This window comes from Python bivittatus, unplaced genomic scaffold, assembly GCF_059951505.1.
Source record: "Python bivittatus isolate LINGU-HERP-01145 unplaced genomic scaffold, Pbiv_v1 ctg000590_np1212, whole genome shotgun sequence".
NCBI lineage: Eukaryota > Metazoa > Chordata > Lepidosauria > Squamata > Pythonidae > Python > Python bivittatus.
In genome coordinates, this window is record NW_028277086.1 from 26,980,338 (window position 1) to 27,005,600 (window position 25,263).

At 36.4% G+C, this 25,263-nt stretch overlaps 1 protein-coding gene across 5 annotated transcripts in view; it reads right to left on the reverse strand.

The window, feature by feature from the left end:
- WWP1 (WW domain containing E3 ubiquitin protein ligase 1) overlaps positions 1–25,263 on the reverse strand; it is an 83,019-nt gene that overhangs the window by 20,694 nt on the left and 37,062 nt on the right. For 4 of the 5 annotated variants that reach the window (XM_088149152.1, XM_088149150.1, XM_007432314.3 and 1 more), the window contains 12 exons: positions 21,897–21,987; positions 19,590–19,731; positions 18,353–18,477; positions 15,719–15,856; positions 15,565–15,631; positions 13,597–13,763; positions 4,463–4,811; positions 3,851–3,946; positions 2,855–3,029; positions 2,252–2,306; positions 2,091–2,175; positions 1,869–1,997 (listed from right to left, as the gene is read on the reverse strand). In XM_088149152.1, coding sequence (XP_088005278.1) covers positions 1,869–1,997; positions 2,091–2,175; positions 2,252–2,306; positions 2,855–3,029; positions 3,851–3,946; positions 4,463–4,811; positions 13,597–13,763; positions 15,565–15,631; positions 15,719–15,856; positions 18,353–18,477; positions 19,590–19,731; positions 21,897–21,966 — 1,598 coding nt within the window. In that variant the 5' untranslated portion in view covers positions 21,967–21,987. The remainder of the gene's footprint in view (positions 1–1,868; positions 1,998–2,090; positions 2,176–2,251; positions 2,307–2,854; positions 3,030–3,850; positions 3,947–4,462; positions 4,812–13,596; positions 13,764–15,564; positions 15,632–15,718; positions 15,857–18,352; positions 18,478–19,589; positions 19,732–21,896; positions 21,988–25,263) is intronic. The other variant, XM_015888776.3, reaches the window with a different exon arrangement.

The window sequence follows — 25,263 nt, forward strand, 5'->3', positions numbered from 1 at the left end:
TTTTGGGGCTGTCGCTGGGCAACACGGACTTTCAACTCCCTCCAAAGGTTTTCCATGGGGTTGAGATCTGGAGACTGGCTAGGCCACTCCAGGACCTTGAAATGCTTCTTACGAAGCCACTCCTTCATTGCCCGGGCGGTGTGTTTGGGATCATTGTCATGCTGAAAGACCCAGCCACGTTTCATCTTCAATGCCCTTGCTGATGGAAGGAGGTGTTCACTCAAAATCTCATGATACATGGCCCCATTCATTCTTTCCTTTACATGGATCAGTCGTCCTGGTCCCTTTGCAGAAAAACAGCCCCAAAGCATGATGTTTCCACCCCCATGCTTCACAGTAGGTATGGTGTTCTTTGGGTGCAACTCAGCATTCTCTCTCCTCCAAACACAATGAGTTAAGTTTAGACCAAAACATTCTACTTTGGTTTCATCTGACCATATGACATTCTCCCAATCCTCTTCTGGATCATCCAAATGCTCTCTAGCAAACTTCAGACGGGCCCAGACATGTACTGGCTTAAGCAGGGGGACACATCTGGCACTGCAGGATTTGAGTCCCTGGCAGCGTAGTGTGTTACTGATGGTAGCCTTTGTTACTTTGGTCCCAGCTCTCTGCAGGTCATTCACTAGGTCCCCCCGTGTGGTTCTGGGATTTTTGCTCACTGTTCTTGTGATCATTTTGACCCCACAGGGTGAGATCTTGCGTGGAGCCCCAGATCAAGGGAGATTATCAGTGGTCTTGTATGTCTTCCATTTTCTTATTATTGCTCCCACAGTTGATTTCTTCACACCAAGCTGCTTGCCTGTTGCAGATTCAGTCTTCCCAGCCTGGTGCAGGTCTACAATTTTGTTTCTGGTGTCCTTCAACAGCTCTTTGGTCTTGGCCATAGTGGAGTTTGGAGTGTGACTGTTTGAGGTTGTGGACAGGTGTCTTTTATACTGATAACAAGGTCAAACAGGTGCCATTACTACAGGTAACGAGTGGAGGACAGAGGAGCCTCTTAAAGAAGTAGTTACAGGTCTGTGAGAGCCAGACATCTTGCTTGTTTGTAGGTGACCAAATACTTATTTTCCACCATGATTTGCAAATAAATTCTTTAAAAATCAGACAATGTGATTTTCTAGATTTTTTTTCTCATTTTGTCTCTCATAGTTGAGGTATACCTATGATGAAAATTACAGACCTCTCTCATCTTTTTAAGTGGGAGAACTTGCACAATTGGTGGCTGACTAAATACTTTTTTGCCCCACTGTATAAGCAACGTTACTTCTTTATTTTTAACTGAAGGAAGAGAAAATTGATTTACCATCCCTCATGTTTTTTAAGTTGAACTATTCATATACTTAAGTTAACTTAAATAAATCTAGAGAACAGATTAGGTACGTTGGGAAGAAGGGAAGAATGATTTCATTGTATGCATTTTTTAATCTCCATTACATTTTGTAACACTATTACACTTTCACAACGATTTACAACAGAAGCATAAAGCAGCATTAAAAATATTAAAACAATTAACATTACTAATAATTACTAATAATTAATATGTGATAAGGATTTTCAAATACCAACAAAGAAAATAGTTCATTTCAGAAATCAGGGATGGTTGTACAACAGGCTCCAACCTGCTTCCAGATGAGCCCATGGCAACAATAGGAGAACTTCTATAAATGTCTTCAGTTGAGAAGACCCCCTTCAGTTGAGGGGAAGGGGAAATATATAGAAGAGAGCATGGTGGAGATCAGAAAAATTATAAAATACCAAATAACTCAACCAATTCCTACAAGCCAAACACTATCAATTATGTCACCTTTATACATATATTTAACACACTATAGGTATTTTAGAATTTCCATTAATGTTTAACTTACACAGAGGATTTACCAGTACGAGGATCACTGAAGGTAGTTGTTCGTGTATTATGATCAACAAAGTATCTGACACCTTCTCTGGTGTATCTGATTTCCCAGCCTTCTGGAAGAGGATCTTCATTTTGTAAGCTGAAAAGTTAAAGTCAACAGATACCTTGAAAATGCAGTAATTTTGAAATCTTTTCAGTCTTGTTCACTGAGTAAAAACACATATCAACATACCCTTGAGTCCGTGGATCTTCCCACTGGGTTGTCTTTGTATTGTGATTTACAAAATACACTCTGTCATTTGAATCAACTCTCCTTTCTGTAATAAAAAGGAACAATGTAAACAACATAAACAATAATACATGAATATTATTTTACATATTTATATTTCTCACCCCAGCCTGGTGGTAAAGGACCTAGTGGATCATTTTCAGCAGACAGCATTGAGGCCTAGTGAAAATAAAATAAATTGGAATTATTCCCTTTAACAAAAACATATTGCAGAAATTCACCCCATATAACATCAAAATCATTCCTTTTTGCCAGACCATTTTTATATTTTAGTTCACATGTCAATTTATCATTAATAGCAATATTCCATATTTCTTTAAACTAATCTTCAAGCTCATATTCAAAATCCACTTTCCATTCCAACAAGGGCCTTTCTAATCAGAAAAAGTGCCCAATACCCAAATTGAGCTCTTATAGCTATCTGGAGGTTAATACACATAAATCACTGTTTTTGAGACTTCTGGCACATTTATTATGGCAATACTCTTAAGCTATTTAGTCCAAATCCAAGGGGTTTATCAAGCCATGGATTGGTATCAAAATATAGTTAACCAGGTCGTGATTTTGGCTAAATCATGGCTTCACATTATATCTGAGCTCAACCATTATCAGGGCAACCTGGTATCTCAGTATGTAGCTACATATAATACTTTGCATTAAATATCTAAGAAAAGACAAGAAAAGAATCTACACTTCTTCAGCTTTACCGAATAGAGGTATCGTTGGTTAAACTGTTGCATAGCTCCCTGCAATTGATTTCGTTGAGACTGCCATTGTTCAAAATTCCTGACCGATTCCATTGTTGGTCTCTGCCATGTTGTTGTTCGTGTGTTATGGTCCACATAATAAACTCTTCCACGATCATCAACCCTTCTTTCCCAACTAAGAAAATTGAGAATCATGTTATAATAATAAATAATTTTGAGAATTATTGAGAATAATTCCAACATTGAGAATCATGTTATAATAATAAATAATTTGTTATAGGCAAGATTAATTGTATATTAGTAGTTATGAAAATTTAATCTAGAACTTTTTCTAGACAACTATCAGTAAAAACTATTACCTTGGGTATTGCTTGCTATAAAAAATCATTCAAAGACACAAAATACAATCCATAACAAACTAGCCTGAATACAGAATCTACCAGTGGGAGCTACTCCAAAGCAATCAGAACTTTGAGAATTTTAAAACTGTTTTCTACATATCACAAATTTGAAGATCTCAAATTTTATTAATTGGTATATTGGCATATTTTCTGTAGAAGGGTTAATAAAAGAAATGTTACCTGTCCCCTCTTCCCTCCTAAACGATGTGGATTGGGAGTGCAAGGCAGTAAGGCTTCTGTGAAAGGGATATTGTGCAAAATAGGGCAGACTTCTGAATGATTACTAATACATCCCTGACCCCCCTCCTCAGACTCAGAGTGCATAAATAACTGAAAAAAAATGATGAATTAAAGATTCTTATACTACCCTAAATTATAATTCAAGCTTATGCATTTACTATTAAAGATCACTAAAGGTTAGCATTCTTTAATTATTTTGCTTGCTTGCTAAAATATACTATTTTAAAGAAACGTAAATTCCATTGTATAATTTACACATTCTCAAAGAAACAAGCACTGTAACAGATTCTTATCTCTTCATTTAGGTAGCAATATTTTTAGCCTATATTAATATATGGAAGAATTTAACTATTACCCTGGTGGCAAAGGTTGAGGCCTTTCCCAAGTTGTAGTTCTTGTGTTATGATCAACATAATAGGTTCTACCATGTGGATCTTTTCTTTGTTCCCATCTTTGAAAAATACAAAAAGTAAAACTTACTTAACAGAAAACAAAATTTTTCTCCTGCTGACATTTACAAAAATTGCAACCAATTTCACAGTATTTAAATCAGCTATAGGAAATGCTGCTGTGCTGAGGAAGGAAGGAAGCCACTGACAATCTTCTTTCTTCCTATTACATGGTTATATTCTTAAGATAGAGTTATTCATGCATTAAACATAAGTTAGTCATCATCACAATGATGCCCAATTAAATTTGTTCTTGCATGCATATATAGTAGATTGTATCCAGATGAAAAGTCTTCAGCTTTGGTTCCACTGGATAGATCTAATCAATGGAAAATATTAGACACAACCAATGGAATATGTCAGACATAACTGATTTCAAAAGGAATTAAATTCAACTACTTTAGTCTACATCCAACATATTGACAAATACATTTCAATAAACCAAAAAAAATCCAAGTTAAAAATCACTAACATTTCCATCTTAACCTAACAAGCATATCTTTTTTAATCTCACATACCCTGGGGGCAAAGGTTCTATGCTGGTGTTACCAGGCTGCTGCCTTACAGCTTCACCAGATACATTAGAAGACTCCCTTGGTTTTGCTACTTCTGTCGCTGTCATTGCATTGTTCTGTGTGCTAGAAGATACCGAATCTGAAGGAGTAACAGGTTGAAGTCCAGAAAATGCATTAAAGGCAGTTGTAGATGTACTGCTTTCAGAGTTACTAGTAGTAGTCTCAGTTCCTACAGGAGTTTCTAAAGTAGTGGTAGCACTATCTGCAGATGTAGAGGGTGCTTCTGCAGAATCCATAGGCATTTCAGAGACTGAAATATTATCAGCTTCCATCATAGATGATTCACAACTAACTGTAATACAGAAAAAGAACAAAATATTAGATAAACACTACTTTTATCTTTTGAATGTTACATCTGAAATCAAACATGGAATCAGACAGCTCAGCCAGTGATGGTAACTTTCAAACATTACCTATTTTTAATCTATAATATATGTTATTAAAATGTTGAAGTAAGATAATGCAAAGAAAATGGCAACTGCAACATGATTTGAGTGATTATGTGCCATCAAGCCATTTTCAACTCCTAGTGACCACATAAATAGATTTTCTCCATGACTATATCCCTAACCTTTTCTTTCAAATCTCCCAACGATACTCATCGCCACTGTAACTGAGTCCATCCACCTTGTTGCTGGTCATCCCCTTCTTCTCTTTCTTTCCACCTTTCCCAGCAGTAGAGCCTTTTCCAGAGAGCTGGATCTTCTCATGATGTGTCCGAAGTAGGATAATTTGAGCATGAACATTTCTGTCTTGAGTAAGAACTCTGGGTTGATTTGTTCAATGATCCATCAGTTTGTTTTCTTGGCTGTCCATGTTATACTCAGGAGTCTTTTCCAACTCAAAAGTTTAAAGGCACCAATAGTCTTCCTATTCTGCTTCTTTAAAGCCCACCTTTCACTTCCATAGTGTCACAAGGAATACCATGGCTTGCACAATTCTGATCTTTGTAGGTATAGACACATCATGGCATTTGAATATCTTTTCCAAGGTCTTCATGGCTGCTCTGAGTGTTAGATGGCAGTGTATTTCTTGACTGCTTGTTCCTTTACTGTTGATGGTTGATCCTTAAAGGCAGAAGCTATCCACCACTTACTGTATACCTTGTCAGTTCCAAAGCCAGATGCTCCACCTGTTGTCATTAGTTTGGCCTTCTTTATATTTAATTTTAGTCCTATTTTTTTCACTGTGCTCTTTGACTTTTAGCACTAGGGGTTGCAGATCCTTTGCATTTTCAGCTATCAGGGTAGGATCATCAGCATGGCACAGGTTATTGATGTTTCTTCCTCCAATTTTAAAAACATGCTCATCTTCTTCCAATTCAGCTTCCCTTAATATATATTCAGCATTTAGGTTGAATAAATAAGGGGAGTGTATGAAGCCTTGTCAGTCTCTGTTGCCAACTTGGAGTCAGTCTGTTTTGTCATGTTCTGTGGCTTCCTGACCTGTATATAAGGTTCTGAGATGGAGGACTTGGATGAGGAGGTTCAAGATCATGGGGAGAAGCATCTCCTCAGCCCCAGCCTGAGCGTGTGAAAGCAAGACGATGAGCCTGGCACCACCCTAAGGAATTTGTAGTGTTTAGTTGCAGACTTTGGGAGTTACAGTTAGTCTGGCGAGATTCTGTCTAGCAGGTGTAAGCTAATAAAGTAACTGAGCAATTCCAGAACTGTTCCGTGGAGTTTCTTGGGCTGAACCTGACAGTTTCTCATGAGAACAGTGAGATGTTCTGGGAGTCCCATTTTTCCGAGCACTTTCCACAGCTTGATGTGATCAGCACAATCAAAAGCTTTTCTTTACTTTCTGAAGCACATACTGACTTCTTTTTGTATTCTTTAGCTTTCTCAATTATCCAGCGGGCATCAGCAATAATGTCTCATGTTCCTCGGCCTTTTCTAAAGCCAGCTTGAACATCTAGCATCTCTTTTTCCATGTAGGACTCTAATCTACATTGGATGATCCTAAGCATTATTTTGCTACCATGTGAAATTAAGAACATTTGCAAACACTGTTAAGTCTCTTTTGCTATTGAAATGTAGATTGACCTCTTCCAATCAGTTGGCCATTGTGTTGTTCTACAGATTTGCTAGTATAGCTTGGTCAGAGCCTTGACTGATTCTTCTTCTGTTGCTTGCAATATTTCAGTGGGTACTCCATCAGTTCCTGTACCCTTCCGACTTGGTAATGACCAGAGTGCTAATCTAACTTCTAGTACTAGAGGTTCTTGTAAGTAAGGAATATCTTCTAAGGTACCTTGGATGTTGACATCTCTATTATATACTGTTTCAGTATACTCCTTCCATCTTCCTTTGATCTTCTTTCTATTGGTTACTATCTGTCCATTAGTGTCCTTTAGCATACCAATTCAAGGTTGGAACCTCCTTCAGAGATTTTTTTGAAAGACTTTGTTTTTTCATGTCTGTTTCCATCTTCAATGTCTTTACAGATGTTGTAATACTGCTTCTTGTCTAACAGCTCTCTGAAACTCTTAAGTTCCTTTCTGAGATTTTTTGCCTTTCTTGGCTTTGGCTTCTCTTCTCTTCTTGGCAATTCTATAGTTTGTTCTGACATCCAGTTTGCTTTCTTCTCTTTCTTCACTTTTGGCAGTCTCTTTTCACATTCATCCTTAATAACTTCTTTAAGTTCAATCCATAATTCCTCTGGTTCTCTATCAATGAAGTTCAAGACTTCAAAGTGATTCCTTTTCTTTTAATATATTTTTATTACGAATTTTGATTACAATAGTAAAAACTAATACAAACTAAACTTAAGAGAAAAAGAACAGGAGAAAGAAAGAATAAAAAATGTAGGAAAAAAGAAAAAGAATATAATGAGAAAAAGAAATATATAAAGTGATTTCCAACCTTCATCACAATTATAAAAAAGTTTAGTAACTTTTCACCCCCTTTAAGGTTACAAACAGATATCTCTTCATCCCATACCCCATCACTTATCTATAAGCAAATCCATAAAACATTAATTTTTCAATCCTGGTGTCAGCAAAAAGCCCATAAAGGGTTGCAAGAACTTTGCAAAAAAAAAAAAAAGTCTTATTTTAATAGGACTTGGTTTGATCAAGTTGGTTTACTTGATCAAATAAACCAACTTGATATTCCTTCCTTTTACTCCTAATAGTCTTAATCTTTCATTCAATCAAATATTGTTGTAGGATTTGATTTCTCTTCAATTCGTCCTTATCTCATCACACAGATTTCTTCAAGGCTTTAAGAAGACACTTTTGTAGATCCAATAAGAAAACATTTTCCAGGTGATTCTCTTGGTTTATCATTTGTATTTGCTTTTTAATTTTTAAAACTTCAGCCAGTTTCTTTTGAATATCCAGTAAAGCGTCCTTTTCCAAATCATTCTCTTGGCCTGTCATTTGTAGTTCTACTTTCAGTAATTTCTCTGTCTTGTCAGATAAAATTTGTTCCGCATCTGTCATTCCTTCATTAACATCTTTTGGACACAGTCTATCCATAGAAGCAGACGTCATTACTGACAGTGTTGATATTCCCGTTGCTAATTTCTGGCTCTATTCTTCAAAGATCTCTTATAATGCTTCCAATGTTATAACATTTTGTGTCACTTTGTAAGTCCCAGTATTAACTGACATCAAGGACAGGCTTGCATTTTGTTTCCTTCTGCTTAGTCTCTTTAGTCTCCTTTAGTTCCCAGTTTCTAAAATCATAAAGTAACTTATCTTTGTTAGGACTTGCAATAGCCAGGATAGCCAATATAAGTCTGTTTCCCATGAGTATTTATTTCTTATAGTTAATTCCAAAATCTTATAGTGAAAGTCAATATTCCACATTTATCTGGACCCTTAATCCATTTATAACTTTCTTAGTTCAAAATCTTGTATAGCTTTTTGCTGTTTATTTAATTCTTTAAGTTCTTAAACTTTTAATTAATTTTTCTTTTGTTCAAAGATGAAGATAAAACTCACCCAATGACTTTTCAAACTTGTTGTTCTAAAAGCCTCTAACAGCTTTAAGATGGTTAATAGGCAATTTCTGAAAGTGATTACAAAGTGAAGTTTGCGAACTAAGTATCCTTTAAAAGGCTCTACTGCAGTTGCATCCCTTTGTCTTCCGGCACTCCAACCCACAGAAAACTATTCTCCTGTGGTCTCCTTGTGAAAAGCAGCCATCTGGAGCACATATGGGCGATCTCCTGTCCTCTCCTTATCCAGAGAGTTTCCAAGGAACTGGTCTACTCACCAGTTCCTTGGTCTTTGCTGCAGTCGCCAGCTCCACTTTCATGGAGATATCTTCAGTTCGCCATATCTCCCCCAGAACTCCAACTTCAAAGTGATTCCTGATGTTCTACTTGAAACATCCTGTCTCTCCTTATCGCCTTAAAACAACTCCTTGAAATTGCACCATGGCCTCTGACAAACAATAAGCTTTCCTTCCAAAGCTGAAGCTGCAAAAGTCACCAGTAAACCTCCTAGCAATTTTAAGGCAAACACATCCTCCTCCTTTTGAAGTTGGGAGGAAATTCTGAAAAGATAAGTAGTGAAAAGAATCTTGCAGCCAAAGCTCTGTACTCCACCTCAGAATAACCTTCAGCCTTATCTTCTCAACCCAAGGGACAGCCTTACCATAAGGCTAAGTGACACAACAATTTTAGGCAGCAGATGCTGGGAGATGGTAAAAACTATGTACTGGGGTAATAACCTGAGTTGTATCACATGGCCTGAGTTACTGTCAGTATTTTACTCTCTGCAAGTGCAGATTGTGCCCTGTTGTCAGTATTAAAGTACTATTAAACTATCATTATAGCCTGATTCTATACATGAATGAGGGAGGGAGGGGGTGCCATTTTGTCTTTCATCTCAGACAAAAAGACATACTGTCTCAATCTTATCCACAGCATGGAACAGCCACTACCCAGCAGGGAGACTCCAGCAGTAACTGAGGTTAAAATGTTTTATCCACCTTTCCAAGGTGAAATAGGTATTCTCCATTTTTTAAAAAAGGTGTTCACTTCCATCCAGCTGGAACAGAAGATAAATCTGGCAACTTTTTTTTTTTAATTTGACTAGCAAAATCAATTAAAAGTGGTAGATGTGGTAGATATACAAATTCCTCTAAATGCTACAATAATAATTTCCTTAGGATTGTTAAAGGAAGTCATAGCATCTAAGAAATAAATTACATTACAGCAATATATTTTATTAAGTTTATGATGCTTTACTTTTAATTAGTTTGAGGTTGTTACATTTTAAATACATATTAGATACAACAGAATGTACTTCTTTATGCAGTTTAAGTGATTTTAATTAAAGTTGAATTAATATACAATCAATCATATTATTTTGAAATATCTACAAATATATATATAATTGGCTACCATTATAGAAATAAAAAAATTCAGCAATTTGTATAAAAGAATATAAAAAATTTTTAAAACCTCACCTTGGAACAATACTGATTTTAAGAAAATGTTTAACGTTAACATAGCTACTATTTTCTCATTTGGGTATTATCCAAATAATAACATAACGAATTTAGCATTGGCATTAATGTCACTTTCACTACTATTCCACCAAATATGATTAATATGCATTATAAATATACAATACACACACACACACACACACAAATATATATACATGATTCAAAAAGTCAGCAAGGTATATTCCTAAGTAACTTATTCACTTAGCTTTTTAATTATGATCAAGTTTTTCCTTTTATTATATTTGTTTTAAAAACACATTTTAATATCTGTGTTTCATCAATCATAGTTAGTTTTTATCTCAGGAGAACTGCAATATAATCTGCTGGGGAACATTAACATCTGTTCTTTGTTGTTGTAAGATCACTGTCTGGTTGTCCTGGAGAGTCCATTCTTACTTCCCACTGCAAGGAAGGGACCTATTCATTTGATCTGTTCCAGGCATTTGATGAATGTGGTTGGTTTTCAGAAGATGCTTGGGGGGGTTCCCTGAAGCTCTAATAACCAGTTCAAATAAGGCTTTAATGGCCATTTGGAATGAGTATGGGCAATGGCCATGGATCACATTGCTCCTTGGAAGCTTCTCCCTGTATGCCAATGATTTGGGGGGGGGGGGGGGGGTTGCATAGTTTATTGAAGGCCTCCAGGAAATGAAGTGGTGGAAGAGCACAACTGTAGTTAAACTACAGTTGAACTACAAGCAAATTAGTATACGAGCCTATGGCTGTGCAATAACAGAGCAAAACAATTATTTTCCCATTCTTATTGCATCCAGAGTGCCATCCAGCAGTCCTGTTTAGTGTGACTTGAATACTCTTAGGGAAAGAGGGATCAGAGGAATATTTCAAAGGCCAATATGCCAATACTGCTAGGCCCTTCACAAATAAGATCACTCAGATCCAGTCTAAGTTGAACACTGGCTGGGCAGCCCCTACTGAAATGATTGACACATGGTTTTGTTCTGGTATCTGGGAAGAGTTTCATCCTGTGAATCTCAAGGAAGCAGACAGAGTTCTCACTGCTTTGAATACAGCCACCTGTATGTTCCTCCTGGCTAGTCAAGATGTTCCTCCATGTTCCTCCTGGCTAGTCAAGACTTTCAGAAGTTATGTGCTTTGATCCAAGCAATAGTGAATTCATCTCTGAATGAGGGGAAGGTTCTCTCTGCCTTGAAAGAAGTAGTGGTGTTCCCTCCGCTCAGAAAACTATCATTGATGCTACCAATACTGAACAATTTAACAATTTATGTCCAGTCTTCAATCTCCTATTTGGGGAGTCGGTTGTGGAAGTGGCAGATGGGCTGCAACACCAGAGGTCCCTAGAGAAAACAGATAATTGGGCATTTATGTTCTCTGAGCTTGTTTTCCTTCTTGCAGATGTTCAGAGGCTAAGTACTGATGATGTTACCAAGCCTGCTACTGAAACAACTGTAAGAAGAAAAGCAAGCTGAGAGAACACCAAGAACCCAACAATTTAACCCTGAGCTAAATACACTCTCCACTGTTGAAACAGATTATCTGGACCCTTTTCAGCCAGGTTTCAGGCCAAGATACAGTACTGAGACAACATTAATCATGTTTATGGATCACCTCTGGTGGACCTAGGATAGGGAAGGTGTACCTCTCCTGGTTGCTCTTGATTAGCAGCTTTTGATACCACCAACCATGATATTCTTCTGGGCCAACTTTGGGGTTTAGAAGTGGAACACACTATTTTCCAGTGGCTCTCCTTTTCTCTGTGGCCAGTTGCAGTTGCTGTTATTAGGGGAGGGAAGGCCAAGCCCATGGCCCCTGCTTTGTTGGGTGCCACAGGACTCAAACCTTTTCTCCTGATTAACATCTACATGAAACCTCTAGGGCAGAGCATCCAATGGCAAGGGTCTAGTATCATCAGTATGTTGATGTACCCAATTGTACAGTTCAATCCCTAAATACCCAAGTGATGTTAAGTCACTGTCCCAGTGATTGGTGGGTGTTAGGTTCTTGATGGGAAGAAACAGGCTCAACCCTAGCAAGACTGAGTGGCTCTGGGTTCAGGGTTTGGCCACGCCCAGGGACTTTCCTTCTGTAGTTCTTGATGGGGTTGCACCTCCCCAGATGGAACTGGTACACAATCTAGAGGTTCTTCTTCTTCTGGACTTACAACTCTTGCTAGAAAAGCAAATAGCAGCCATGGCTTGGAGGGCTTGTTCACAGTTCCATCTTGTGTACCCTTTATTGAACCAAAAGACTATCCTCCTTGTAACTCATGCCTCAGTTATTTCCTGCTTGACTAATGCAATGCACTCTAAATGGAGCTGCCCTTGAAGACCACCCAGAAATTGCAGATGGTCCAGAATGTGGGTACATGAGTTGTTACGGGTGTTCTTCAGACACCTCTACTTCACAAGCTCCAGTAGTTATCAGCCAGATTCCAGGTGTAATTCAAGATACTGATTGCAATATGTGAAGCCCTTCATGGATGGTCTGGATATTTACAGGGCTTTCTTTCTCCAATTATGTTTGCACATCCTATAAAATCTAGCAGAGCAAGCATACTGAGGGTCCCCTCTGTAGAACGCCATCTAATGGGACCTCAGAGGCATGCCTTTTCTGTTGCTACTCCTACTATCTGGAATTGTCAGTCCCACTAGATGGATCAGACCAGGAAATCAACTCCACAAGAAGGTTAAAATTACTTTTATTGAGATTGGCTATTATAACAGAATCTTGCAGGTCTGACTGTGCTGTACCTCCTCCTCCTTCCTATAGTTCAACAAATTAGGAGGCGTCTGGCTGGGCTACTTCCTGATTTATCTGGCTGTTTTGGACTTTAAAATGCTTCAGCTCCTTTTTTCCTAGGCAACAGCTCCTGCATATCTCCATCAAGGTCCTCTTCTTACTCTCTACAGGAATAGCATTTGGCCCCAACCCTGCTGACCTTCAGGAAAGCATTAATAACTTGACTTTTCCTGCAGGTCCTGGGTCAGGGCAATTTATAAACTGCTTGAATGGTTGCTGTTTGGATGTTTGCATATTCCTTAACATGCTGATATTATTATATTTCACCTTATATTTTTAAATTATGTCTTAACCCATTATATGCCATCTTGAGTCATTTCATTTAAGTGGACCCTTTAAATCAAATAAATGAATAATCCCCCCCCCGGAAATCTGGGTACAGGATGTACTTATTAATTTTTTATTCCACTTTCTCTCAAAGAGCTGGTTATCCTGTACTTATAAATTAAACTGTATACATATTCTGAATAGATGTTTTTAATGTTGCTATTTTCCTTTTACTGCAAGGAAAAAATTAATAGCATTGATAAAACACAATCTTATCTCAAGGTGACATATGAGCCTTTTTAAATCCAATTTTCCAACCAGCTTTTTCCATTTCATCCTTTAAAGCTGCTGAAAAAGGTCAGGAAATTATTTAATGCAATAGTAAGTGTAGCACAACAGAGAAAGTGCCAACACATTTTGATACATACACATATTGAAGTGTTCTCCTCCTGTCACAAGATTCTCAATAATCTAATTTAACACATCAATTCTTAGTATTAATTTGATGTTTCCTATTAAAAAAAATAAGGAAGTCTATTAGAGCACATTAGTCAACATTTTTCTTACCAATATTGTTATCTTGTTCACTTGTGAGTAGTTTTGGTATTGGTGAATTTTTGGATCTGGTCATAATATGAGAAGGAGATGATGAGTTGTCTCCATTGTCCCCATTAACGGCATGTATAGGTAATGAGATCTGTACTACGGAACTTGATGGTATTTGATTATCTAATCTGTTGAAAATATCGCATAGTTCATGAAAAATATTTATTACATACATTTGTATATTCTCCACTCCAATAACCCACTACATACAAATCAAAAGTAAACATACTTTAAATAATTTTTATATTCTTCTCCCTTCACCCATTTCCATTTCTCAGCACCATGTTTAACTTGCTTATCTTTCATGTTTTCAGTCCATTAGAGTTACGGCCATCACAGCATCTCCACGGTCGTATGATTGTGATTTGGGTGCTTGGCAACTGGCTCACAATTATGACTTTGCAGCATCCTGTAGTCACATGACTGCCATTTGTGATCTTCACTGCTGACTTCTGACAAGCAAAGTCAATGGGAAGCCAGCAGGAAGTCAAAAATGGTGATCACGGTCCACAGGATGCTGCAACAGCATGGGACTCGCCTAACGACGGCAACTGGGACTGCCACAACTGTCCTCATAAGCCAGCCCGGTCACATGACATTGCACTTTACAACCATGTCGCTTAGCGATGGAGTTGCCAGTCCCAAATACAATCATTAAGCAAGGACAACCTGTAGTTAATTCTCTCCTTTGTAAGATAATCATGTACATATAGAATATAAACAAGTAACACACAAAATATAAATTAACTTTATTTCAATGTATATTTGGATTTCGTTTATGTGTTCTATCACATTTCCCCCCTTCTTAAGTTATAATATAATTATTTTGTTTTCTGAATGTGGATATTATTTTAATAAGATTTCTTATTATTAAGAAGAATTATTAAGATATATAAGATTTCTTATTAAGTAGAAACCCAAAATAGTTTTCGACTATAATTTCAAATTTCATTACAAGCAAGAATATCCTTTACCACTAAAGATGCTGAATGGTACTTGATAAGAATGAATGGAGGCATACTGTCAAGTTTATCAGCTTAGCAAAGCAATTCAGTATAACACATTTTATACTTCACAGTAGTTCCAAAACAAACAACTACTGTATAGAGAAAAATGGAAGGGAACAAATAAATATATACTCATTGTAAACAAAGATTATGCTGTTTTCTCTCTGTAGGAAAACAAGGGACACATTTGACCCAAAGAAACAAAAAAAAGGGGGGGGGAATGGAGTGATCCTTAGCTGGGTCAGATATTTTTTTGCTGAGTTACAGCCTTTAATATGGTTCACAAGAGAATCCCAGCTCTTTTCCCATTTGTGATTTACAGCACAAATGAGCGGCAGCAAGGATTGACTTTGAAGTATTTTTTGTAAAATGCATCTAGGTAAGTTTCCTACACAAATACATTTACTAAAGTAACGAATGCCACACTGCATTTAAGAAAGCAACAGCACAAGGTGCTGAATCGATTTGACTGTTTTTTTTTCCAACTATCCGAACAGAGGCAACTAATATAATCTTTTCTTACACTGATACAGAAAAATCTGAGCTATTCACTGTAGCCAGTCAACATAGTTAGAATGTAAGTTCACTGCCATTTTTTCCTTAACTGTTTAGCTGTTAAGTGCAGTCACACATGTCCCCTATTAAAATATTTTATGCAATATATTAAACCACTGCAGAATTTTTTCACAAACATATTTTCATTAGGTGCATGAAAAAATATATGCAACTCAAATGCCTCCTCAAATTAAACACTTAGTCAAAACAGTAACATACTTGATATGACAGTAACATATTTGATACAACTTACTCCACTGTCTCCTTGCCAAGTCTAAAATGCAATCTGATATTCTGCAAATTCAATTCAATGATATTTAGTAGATAATCACAGTTTCCAGAAAAGGTTCTTCTAAAGAAATCTAACCTGGAAGTGGTCCTTGCAGGTGTTTCTCTGTTTTCATGTAAAGCATCACCATTTTGCTGGACTTCTACTAAACAATAAAACAGAAAATTAGGTTTCTCCATTTCTTTTCTTAAACTAAGAGATAATAATTTTAATCCCCTTGAATTTAACTTACTGGTTACTAGTGAGCTGCGGTTTGAAAGAGATTCTGTTTCAAGCACCAAACCATCAAGCACTATTATCAGTTCTCCTGTTTGTACCAAGCCACTCTTATTTTCCAGTGAGAGCTTCAAATGTTCTTTGACATGTTCTACTACCAGAAAAAAAGTGTTTGGGGGAAAAAAAAAGCCACTTATTAAAACAGCAGATGCATTTTCAGATCTAACTCTACTTAATTATGTAGTGGAAAAAACCCTGTGTATGTCTGGAATACTCATTTCAAATATTAAGATCACATTTGTACAGCCTGGTTATCAAATTATGGAAAATTTGAATAGTGTACCCCACAATTTATGAAGCACAGTCTGAAATAATTGTGGCACTATGTCTAACTGGATATGTGCAATGCAAAATATTTTTGTGCATTTAAACCACAACTCACACAGATTAAAGGCTGTTTATGAAATGGAGCTTTCTCATTCCTCCTTCCTACTGCATCATTTGTTTATTTATTATTGAATTTATATTCCATCTCTCTATTTATTCTAATATTCAGTATGGGTTAAAACAATAAAAAATACAATACAAACAGACCAAAATGAATACAATTAAAAGCAAAAGCAAAATTAAACTCAGTCATTAAAATAATTAACAATTATAAGCTTAGAAAATGTGAATTTACATTTTCCTAAATAATGGGTGAATGGGAACCAACTGCATCTCCTTAGGGAGCCATTCAAAACCTGGGAACCATACAGTAGAACATCCTAAGAGTCAAGTTTTTAGCAGCAGGAGAATTTTCAGAAGGGCCTCTGCTGATCTAAGTAACCAGCTAGGTTCATAGTGGGAGTGGTGGTTTCACAGATAATTAGGTCCTAAGTCATGTAAGAACTTTAAAAGTCAACATCAGCATGCTATATTGTGCCTAGTAAGCAACTCAAAGCTAGTACTAATCTTTCAGTACAGGCATTTATACAACCCCCTGTACTTTGCATCAGTTAGCAACCAGGTTACCATACTTTGCACAACTGCAATTTCCGGACACTGATCAAGGGGCACATTGTAGCAGTCAAGATGAATTCTAACCAAAATGTGGATGACTGTCACTAAATCTGAACAGTTCAAGAAAGGTACAATTAGTATGCTACTTGCAATGGTGCAAATGTATTTCTCATTACAGCTGCCACCTGTAAACAAGGATGACTCCCAAACTCCACATCTACAGTTTCTGAGGTAGCGCAACTTCCAGTTCCATCTTATCTGGACTTTCTTCTCCTTTTTCTTCCTGAGACAGAGTAACTGACCCAAGGTCACCCAGCTGGCTTCATGTCTAATGTGGGCTAGAACTCATGGTCTCCTGGTTTCTAGCTTGTTGCCTTAACCATTACACCAAACTGGCTCATGTTTTTCTTACGGAGCCCATTGTTCAAAGTTATTATTTCCTTGGAGTTAGAACCACATACCGCACATTGATAGCACCTCACTCCAAAGTTTCAAATCACTTCCCCAAAAGTTTTCATGTAGATGTGGAGATATGATAGAACTCTGTGGAAAACCATAGGTCAACAATCTAGGTAATGTAATCTCCAGGACTACCCTCTGAGCATGTTCCAGTAGGAAGGACCAGACCCAGCCTGTTTCTTCTGTAAGGGCCGGAGATCAGGGATGTAGAATCTTTTTACATTTTTATGTTCTAATAGTCACTTTTATCCAGTGGACTTAATTCCTTCATGAGAACATCTTTGTTTATAGGTTTTCTTCTTTCAGCGCCTGTTGTAGTACCTCCTTTGTTTGAGCTGACAACCCTTTATCCTCTCTCTTAAGCTGAAGTGCAGCCACTCACTGCTCCAATCATCTACATTTTGTTTGAAGAATAGCTACAGGCTTTCATTTGCTTCAGATGCATACCAGTTTGGGGGCAGGACCAAAAACAAGGACAAGAATTGCACATCACAACTGCTGACTACTCTTCCATTCATTTTTGTTTCATAAGGCTTTTATTTCCTGTTCCCTTCACAGACAGTACACACTATCCACTTGTTAGGGGCTTTTCTCTTTTCCCTTCCACCAAACTTCTTTCCTAAACTTGTTAATTCTCCCTGCTTACACAAAAACTGGCAATCATTCACTTAACCAGAATAGGCAAGGAATAGTTTTAGGAAACACTCCTCACAATCAGCAGCTATTCGGAAAACACCCTTTTCAGCTTAGCACACAGCCCTTCAGAACACACAGCTTTTCTAGCCACTTTCTTGTTGAACTCCACTGGCAAAGTCCTATGGGTTCTCTCTGTTCATTGACCCTTAAAAGTTATTTGGTTCAGATTACACTTCCTAATAATCTCAACATAACTGACACCTAAATCTTTATAATCTCTTATGCACTCAGAAAGATATGATTGGTATAATTTTGTAATTTCTTATGGATAATTTTAAGAAACTTTTTTTCAGATTATACAGATTAGCATCTTCAACAGAAAAGATCTATTTTGTAAGAAAGGTCCGTTTTTCATAATTAGTTCAGAGGGAATTACTATCTTATCACATTTACTGCAGCTATATTTAAAGGCATAAAGTGAACACAAGGTACAGTATATATATAAAAAAACAATCAAGATAACTAGTGGATTCTATGTAAACTTGTAACTTACATCTTCTATTATGAACTTCCAAAGCTTGTCTAAGATCTACAGTGGCTTTTCCTAACAAAGCATCAGCTTTTAAAGTATGATGGCTCCAAACTCTAAATTCCAAAGTGGTCTGTGGAGTCACATTCCTATAGATAAACAAATTTCCTTTTTATAATCGGACATACATTACTGCACATATTTAATTTAATAATCCCCAACATGCAAAGCAACAATTACTATATTTGAATATTTTCTTTTGATTTAGCAAGCAACAAGTTTAGATCATATTATATCAAAACAATTATATTACAGTTTATAGCCCCTCAATTCAATAATTAAAATGCTTAAAATTAGGTAACAAAATAAATAACCTAAATATAATACATACATACACACTGTTCTAACTGTTATCATATACTTTTCAAAGTAACTTCCCCATCTTCCTTTTTTCCCCTCAGTACTCAAACTACCTGCTTGCTTTGTTGTTGTATATATTTTTTTCTGCATTAATGTATAGTATTATCAGGAAATAAAAGCCCAACTGCAGATAGTACAATTCTTCCAGTTTAGGATCTAACTTCTTAATGTAGTACTCTTGAAGTTGCACAAAAGCAAAGGTAACCAAAATTAGGATTTCTTACTTTAAAGATATACTCTCTACAACTCCCAGGTAAAGCTTTCAAATTTGCTTTCTCTTGATTTTTATTTTTATTTTATTTTAATATGCTATCCAGTATTACCTCCAGTTTTGTTAATAGAAAAACAATGCTTCTCTTTATACATGTTTTCCATCTACCTGTATTTCCTTTATGGATAGAAACAATGCAGGTTACTGTTAACTTTTATATTTTCAAAAATGGGGATTAACTTTTGTTTGTTTCTTCATCCCAGTAGTAGCTGAGACAATCCTGGATGCAACCCAAAACCAATACAGTACCTAACAGAATCTACTCTCCTATTCCATCATAACACTGTGACTAACTGCATATCAACCACTGTTTTTCCCTCATCTTTTCCATTTTTTAAAAAAAGCTATCTAGTCTGATTAAGAGGTCTGGAGCTTGCACATCTATTCTGGGACATTTGGAATTATCTAAATAGTATTGGATGCGTGAGCAGAGGACTGAGATCAACCCCCAACATATGAACTTTGTTCAGCATGTACATTGAGCCATTAAGAGTTGTCAGCTTTCAAAGAACATACAAAGTTATACACATCAGAGATAGTTAATTGTAATTAGAAAAACATTCTACTTACACAGTCAATTGTTCTTCCCATTTTGGATTTGAGGAACTGCCAGATTTAGATGTTTTCTTCACTTCATTGTCTGCTACTAGTTCTGTATAAATGGCTGCTAAACCAAACAAGTTCTTTTTTCTTTTCAATTTGGCACTAGAAACTAAAAAAAAACATTGCTTAAAACTACCAGAAACAATTTTTTTAGAAAATGACAACTAATTACAATGCATCTATTCAACAATAACGAACAAGGGGAGCTTACTTTTGCCACTTATCTGGAAAATGTAACCATCCACACCAAGTGCACGTTTTGTAATTACAAAATAGTATATATTGTATATTAAAATTGCCTAGAAGTACTTCAGTGCTCTAATTTAGAACATATTGACAATCAAAAGACTTCTGCTCTGTCCCAAGAAAACCCCTTGTATATGTTCCAGCATGACAGTTGGGATCCAGAAACAATAACACACTTCACACTTCCTTTTTTATCTAGCTAAAAGGAGCCATGTTAAAAAAAACAAACCAACCTCACAGATGAGTACTACTGGAAGAGTGTGATAATAAGCAGATAAATAGATCTATTTGAAGTTGTCCCTCATACTTCACTAGTAACAAATCAGTACATTATTTTTATTAACTGTTCATTGCCTAAGTTATATTTTCACTGAAGATGGTTCCAACTCCTTAAATAACCTCTTGACATAGAATGTTTTATAAAAGTTACTATAGCAACATGTCTACAGACAGGTATTGTGTTATCACACAACAAACTTTAAGACCTAAAGATGGTTTCCAATAACTCTATCATCAGTAACTGTTTAAAATTCCCATTCTTTCTCAACTGAAATCTCTAAAAGATCTTAAATCTAGTTTTGTATATGTATTATAAAAGCAAAAAATGCATCCATACATGAAAGCTACAACTGGAGAATTGGTTTCTTGTACCCAAAGACTATTATTTTGCTTTCTAAAGAAGTAAAACTACTCAAATTGTAGGTAATTGTATTTCCAGTAACTATATCTGTTAACACAGTACATTTGCTTTGGCTGAAGTGAAAATTGGAAGTGGGCAGCTCCTTTGCTTTATAATAACTGACACCACTTCAAACAAAAAATGCCCTGGGTTCAAACTGGTCTGAACCTATGCCTTAAGTTGTCCTAAAAACTTAGAGGATATTTATATATCCCAATTTGATACATTTTTTTCATCTCTCGCAAATTTTGCAAATTCTGCATAGAAGCTAAATGACAGGAAGAAGAGTAAAAATTCTACTCTATCACTGACAGTAACATCTTCCCCACTGAACGTAAATATAAATAGCTAGTGTTTTCACTACAGGTAAATAAGAGGACATTTCAGAGTTTGAAAGAAGCTATATGCCAATCCCTAATTTACAAATGTCCAGACTTTTCTCAAGACTTCAGAGTGAAGGCAGAAATCTGGAATATAGAATTTGTAAGCTCTTAATAAAGTTCTAGAAGATCTATGAAGTACAACACCTGTATGCTATAAAGTTTTATAGGCAAGATTTGGGACCTAATTAAACTCCCAAAGCAGATCTTTCACTGAATTTACCCCCCAATCTTCCATCAGCAACTGCTGCAATGTAAATAAACAAAGAGATACTGAGGGAAGGCTCAGAAAGACTCAAGGTGATTAAAAATCAATTTGAATAGTAGCCGTGCTACTATAAAAACTAAAAGTCATAGTTACTGACTATGAAATACAAATAAAACAGAACGCACAGCACTATTATTCAGGGAATAGAAAATATGTAATCTTAGGAAACACAGGACAGATAACTGAACCTAGCAGTTTTCTACAAAGAACATTATGATTAATCATATTAAGGTTTGTTTAAACTGAATTCTACAAAACTCAAGGAAGGAAAAGTAATCTTCCCAATCAACTACAGGTAACCATCTGACTAAAGCCAAGGCACACAGAAGTTCAACAACACTTGGAGCATCATTATGTTAACTCACCCTGGTATGTGACTGATTATTCTGTTTATTTTTAAAAATATATAAAGATAAATTCAAAAGGAGCAAAATTTTAGAAATATTGAACAGAGACAGCTATACCACAGCCATTCTTCTTTGTTCAAACTAATAGGACATATGCAGTACTTCTATTTTAAAGGGATAACAAATATTTGGAATATAACTTTAAATCTGCAAAGGATTAAATCTGGACTAATTACTTCAGGGAAATGTATATTCAACACAGATGAATAAAACTAGAGATAAAGTAGAATCTATTTTTATTTATCAATGGGAGGGCAAATAATGAGAATGCATCATTTGTAGATTTTAACTTACTAGTTACTTGCATTTGTAGTCTTCCATTGTAGTTATTACTGTTTCCAGATCTTGGGGAGGCTGCAGCCATATCAGAGGATGCACTTTCAGCCTATTGAAAAAAAGAAAATATTTGACTACACATTCCCATGACCCAACTAAAATTACAATCAGCAGATAATAATTTAATTAGGTTTACTTCCTAACAAGTGTATATAAAACTATTCTATTAGCATTATCTTCGTTGTCTTATCAATTTAAGCCATGTTTACATACATTTTTGATATTATTGCCACATTTTTTTAAATAGAATAAACTATGACTCCAATGTGATACTACAGATGTAGCCAAAAGTATTGACACCCCTCCACTTTTTCGCAAAGAAGCCCAATTTGCCATGAAGTAATTGAAACTGACGCAAGTAAACGGCATCCACCACTTTTTATTCTATAGTCCACAGAGCAGACACTTTGCACTTAAGTAGTTTTTATATCTGTTTTCATTTTCCAGCTGTGTTGCAGGTAGGAGCAAGTCAGCACTTCTGAATGTCCCAAGGGCATAGTAGTTGTTAAAATTTTGTGAACCCTTTTGAATTTTCAATATTTCTGCATACATGTGACCTAAAACATGACCTGTTTTCCACACAAGGTTAGGGTGATTTATTGAGAAAAATGATCCAAAGCTACATATTTGTATGTGGCAAAAGTACGTAAAACTCTAGGATTATCAGTTCATTTGAAGGGGAAATTAGAGTCAGGTGTTTCAACCAGGATGATAATCAGGTGTGACCATGGGAGTTCCTGTCTTATTTAAAGAATAGAATTCTGGGTATTTACTATCGAAGTGTGATCTTCACAACACAGGTATGTGGAAGGGTGTTATGGCTTGAATAAAGGAGATTTCTGAGGACCTCCCAAAAATATTGTTTATGCTCACCAGGCTGGAAAAGGTTACAAAACTATTTCCAAAGAATTTGGACTCCATCAGTCCACTGTCAGGCAGATTGTGTAAAATGGAGGCAATTCAACAGCAGGGTTATCCTCCCCAGGAGTGGTCAACCACCAAGATCACACCAAGAGCAAGGCAAATAATACCTCGGGAAGTCTCAAAGAACCCCAGGGTAACACCTAAGGAACTGAAGGCCTCTCTTGCTTTGGTGAATGTCAGTGTTCATGAATCAGGAGAACAATGAAAAATAAGGGTGTGCACGGCAGAGTTGCAAGGAGAAAGTCACTACTCTCCAAAAAGAACATTGCTGCCCATCTACAGTTTGCAAAAGACCACATGGATAAGCCAGAAGGCTATGGGAAGAATGCTCTGTGGACGGATGAGACCAAAATAGAACTTTTGGCTTGAATGAAAAGTATTATGTTTGCTGAAAGGTAAATGCTACATTCCAGAAAATAACCTTATACCATTTGTGAAAAATGGTGGTGGCAGTATCATGGTTTGGGTCTGCTTTGCTGCCTCTGGACCAAAATGGCTTGGGATCATTGATGGAACAATAAATTCTGAATTGTAGCAGCAAATTCTACAGGAAAATGTCAGGGTATCTGTCCATGAACTGAAGCTCAAGAGAAAGTGGGTCATACAACAAGACAGTAACCCAAAACACACAAGTCATGTGACCAAAGAATGGTTAAAGAAGAAGAAAATTAATGTTTTGGAGTGTACAAGTCAAAGTCCTGACCTTAATCCTAGAGAAATGTTAGGGGAGGACCTGAAGCAGGCGGTTCATACAAGGAAGCCTACCAACATCTCTGAGTTGAAGCTGTTCTGTGAGGAGGAATGGGCTAAAATTCCTCCAAGGTGATGTGCAGGACTGATCAACAGCTATTGGAAATGTTTAGGTGCAGTTATTGCTGCCCAAGGGGGGCTTACCAGTTCCTGAAAGCAAAGCTTCATATACTTTTGCCACACACAAATATGTAGCTTTGGATCATTTTCTTCAATAAATAAATGAACAAGTATAATGTTTTTGACTCACCTGTTTAATTGGGTTCTTTATCTAGTTTTAGGATGTGTGGAGGGAGAACAGATCATGTTTTAAGTCATATTTTTGCAGAAATGTTGAAAATTCAAAAGGGTTCACAAACCTTTAAGCACCATTGTATGTAATACATACTGAAAGGTTATGCATATATGGAATTCTATTTTTTAAAAAATAAAAAGGATAATAGTATTAAATGCCACAGCAACATGATACTGTATTTGAACAGTATAATTGATATACTGATATATAGCAGATATATAATTGATGCAAAGAGAGCCAGTTTGGTCTATGACTAAGGCATCAGGCTAGAAACCAGGAAACTGTGAGTTCTAGTCCTACTTTAGGCATGAAAGCCAGCTGGGTGACTTTGGGCCAGTCACTCTCTCTCAGCCCATGACATCAGGCTCGGGTGACAAGCCAGTCGATTAATTTGTCACAAACAATGGATCAACATTTGGTTGATCAAAAAGAAAAAGAAAAAAGAAAAGTGGGTCCTGTACCTGCAGGAAAAATGCTAGGAAGATAGATAGGTAGATAGATATAAAATTGATGCAATAAAATGAGTCAATTTACATGCTTACCAGAACTATGATAGAATAAAAATGTTTGCTACCCTCATGTTTATAATGTTAACAGGTCATTTACCTATTGCCTCCCAATTAATGAAAAAGTTATAGAGATTATGTGGTTATGAAGATATCAATCAGAAACCTGTGAAAGCTTTTACAAATTAAACTGGAGATAATCTATCAGCCCAATTCTCTTACACAGCAGAATCAACTACGATAGCTCTTAAAGGGATCTCCTTGTACCAAGTAAAATAAATCATACAATATATTGTCTCAGGCAAGACAATCTCCAATTCTTCTTTCCCAGTCATCTTCAATGCAATTAGCATCTGATTCCAGCTAATCCCTTCAGGTCCTCTACCCCACCCCCATACAAGAAAAATTTTGCTTCCTGCTGATACCACAATCAGGTAGAGGGTGTTACATATAGCTCTTTAGGCAGATCAGTGTGACCTAGGTAACTTATACAGGTGAGATATAAACAGCAAACCATTTACACCAGTAAATTACTTATTCAATATTTACTGTCCAACATACTGTAGAGCTCTCTCTTAGGCCTGCTTTAATGTTTTGCCCTCTGCAATACTGCAGGGAAGGTAGATAGTACCACTTTTGCAGAGTGAATTTGCCCTGTGTTTTAGAGGAACCTGAGACTCTAACCAACATGTTCCTTCAATGTCCTTTCTATAACAACTTGTTCCCTATCTTCATAATTCTACTTGTTAACACCTCTTCTGAGAATGATTTTTGTTCGCTTTATGTTACCAGATTGGATATATATAATATTTCTAGAACTGCAAAATTTCTTACAGCCACCACCACTTTA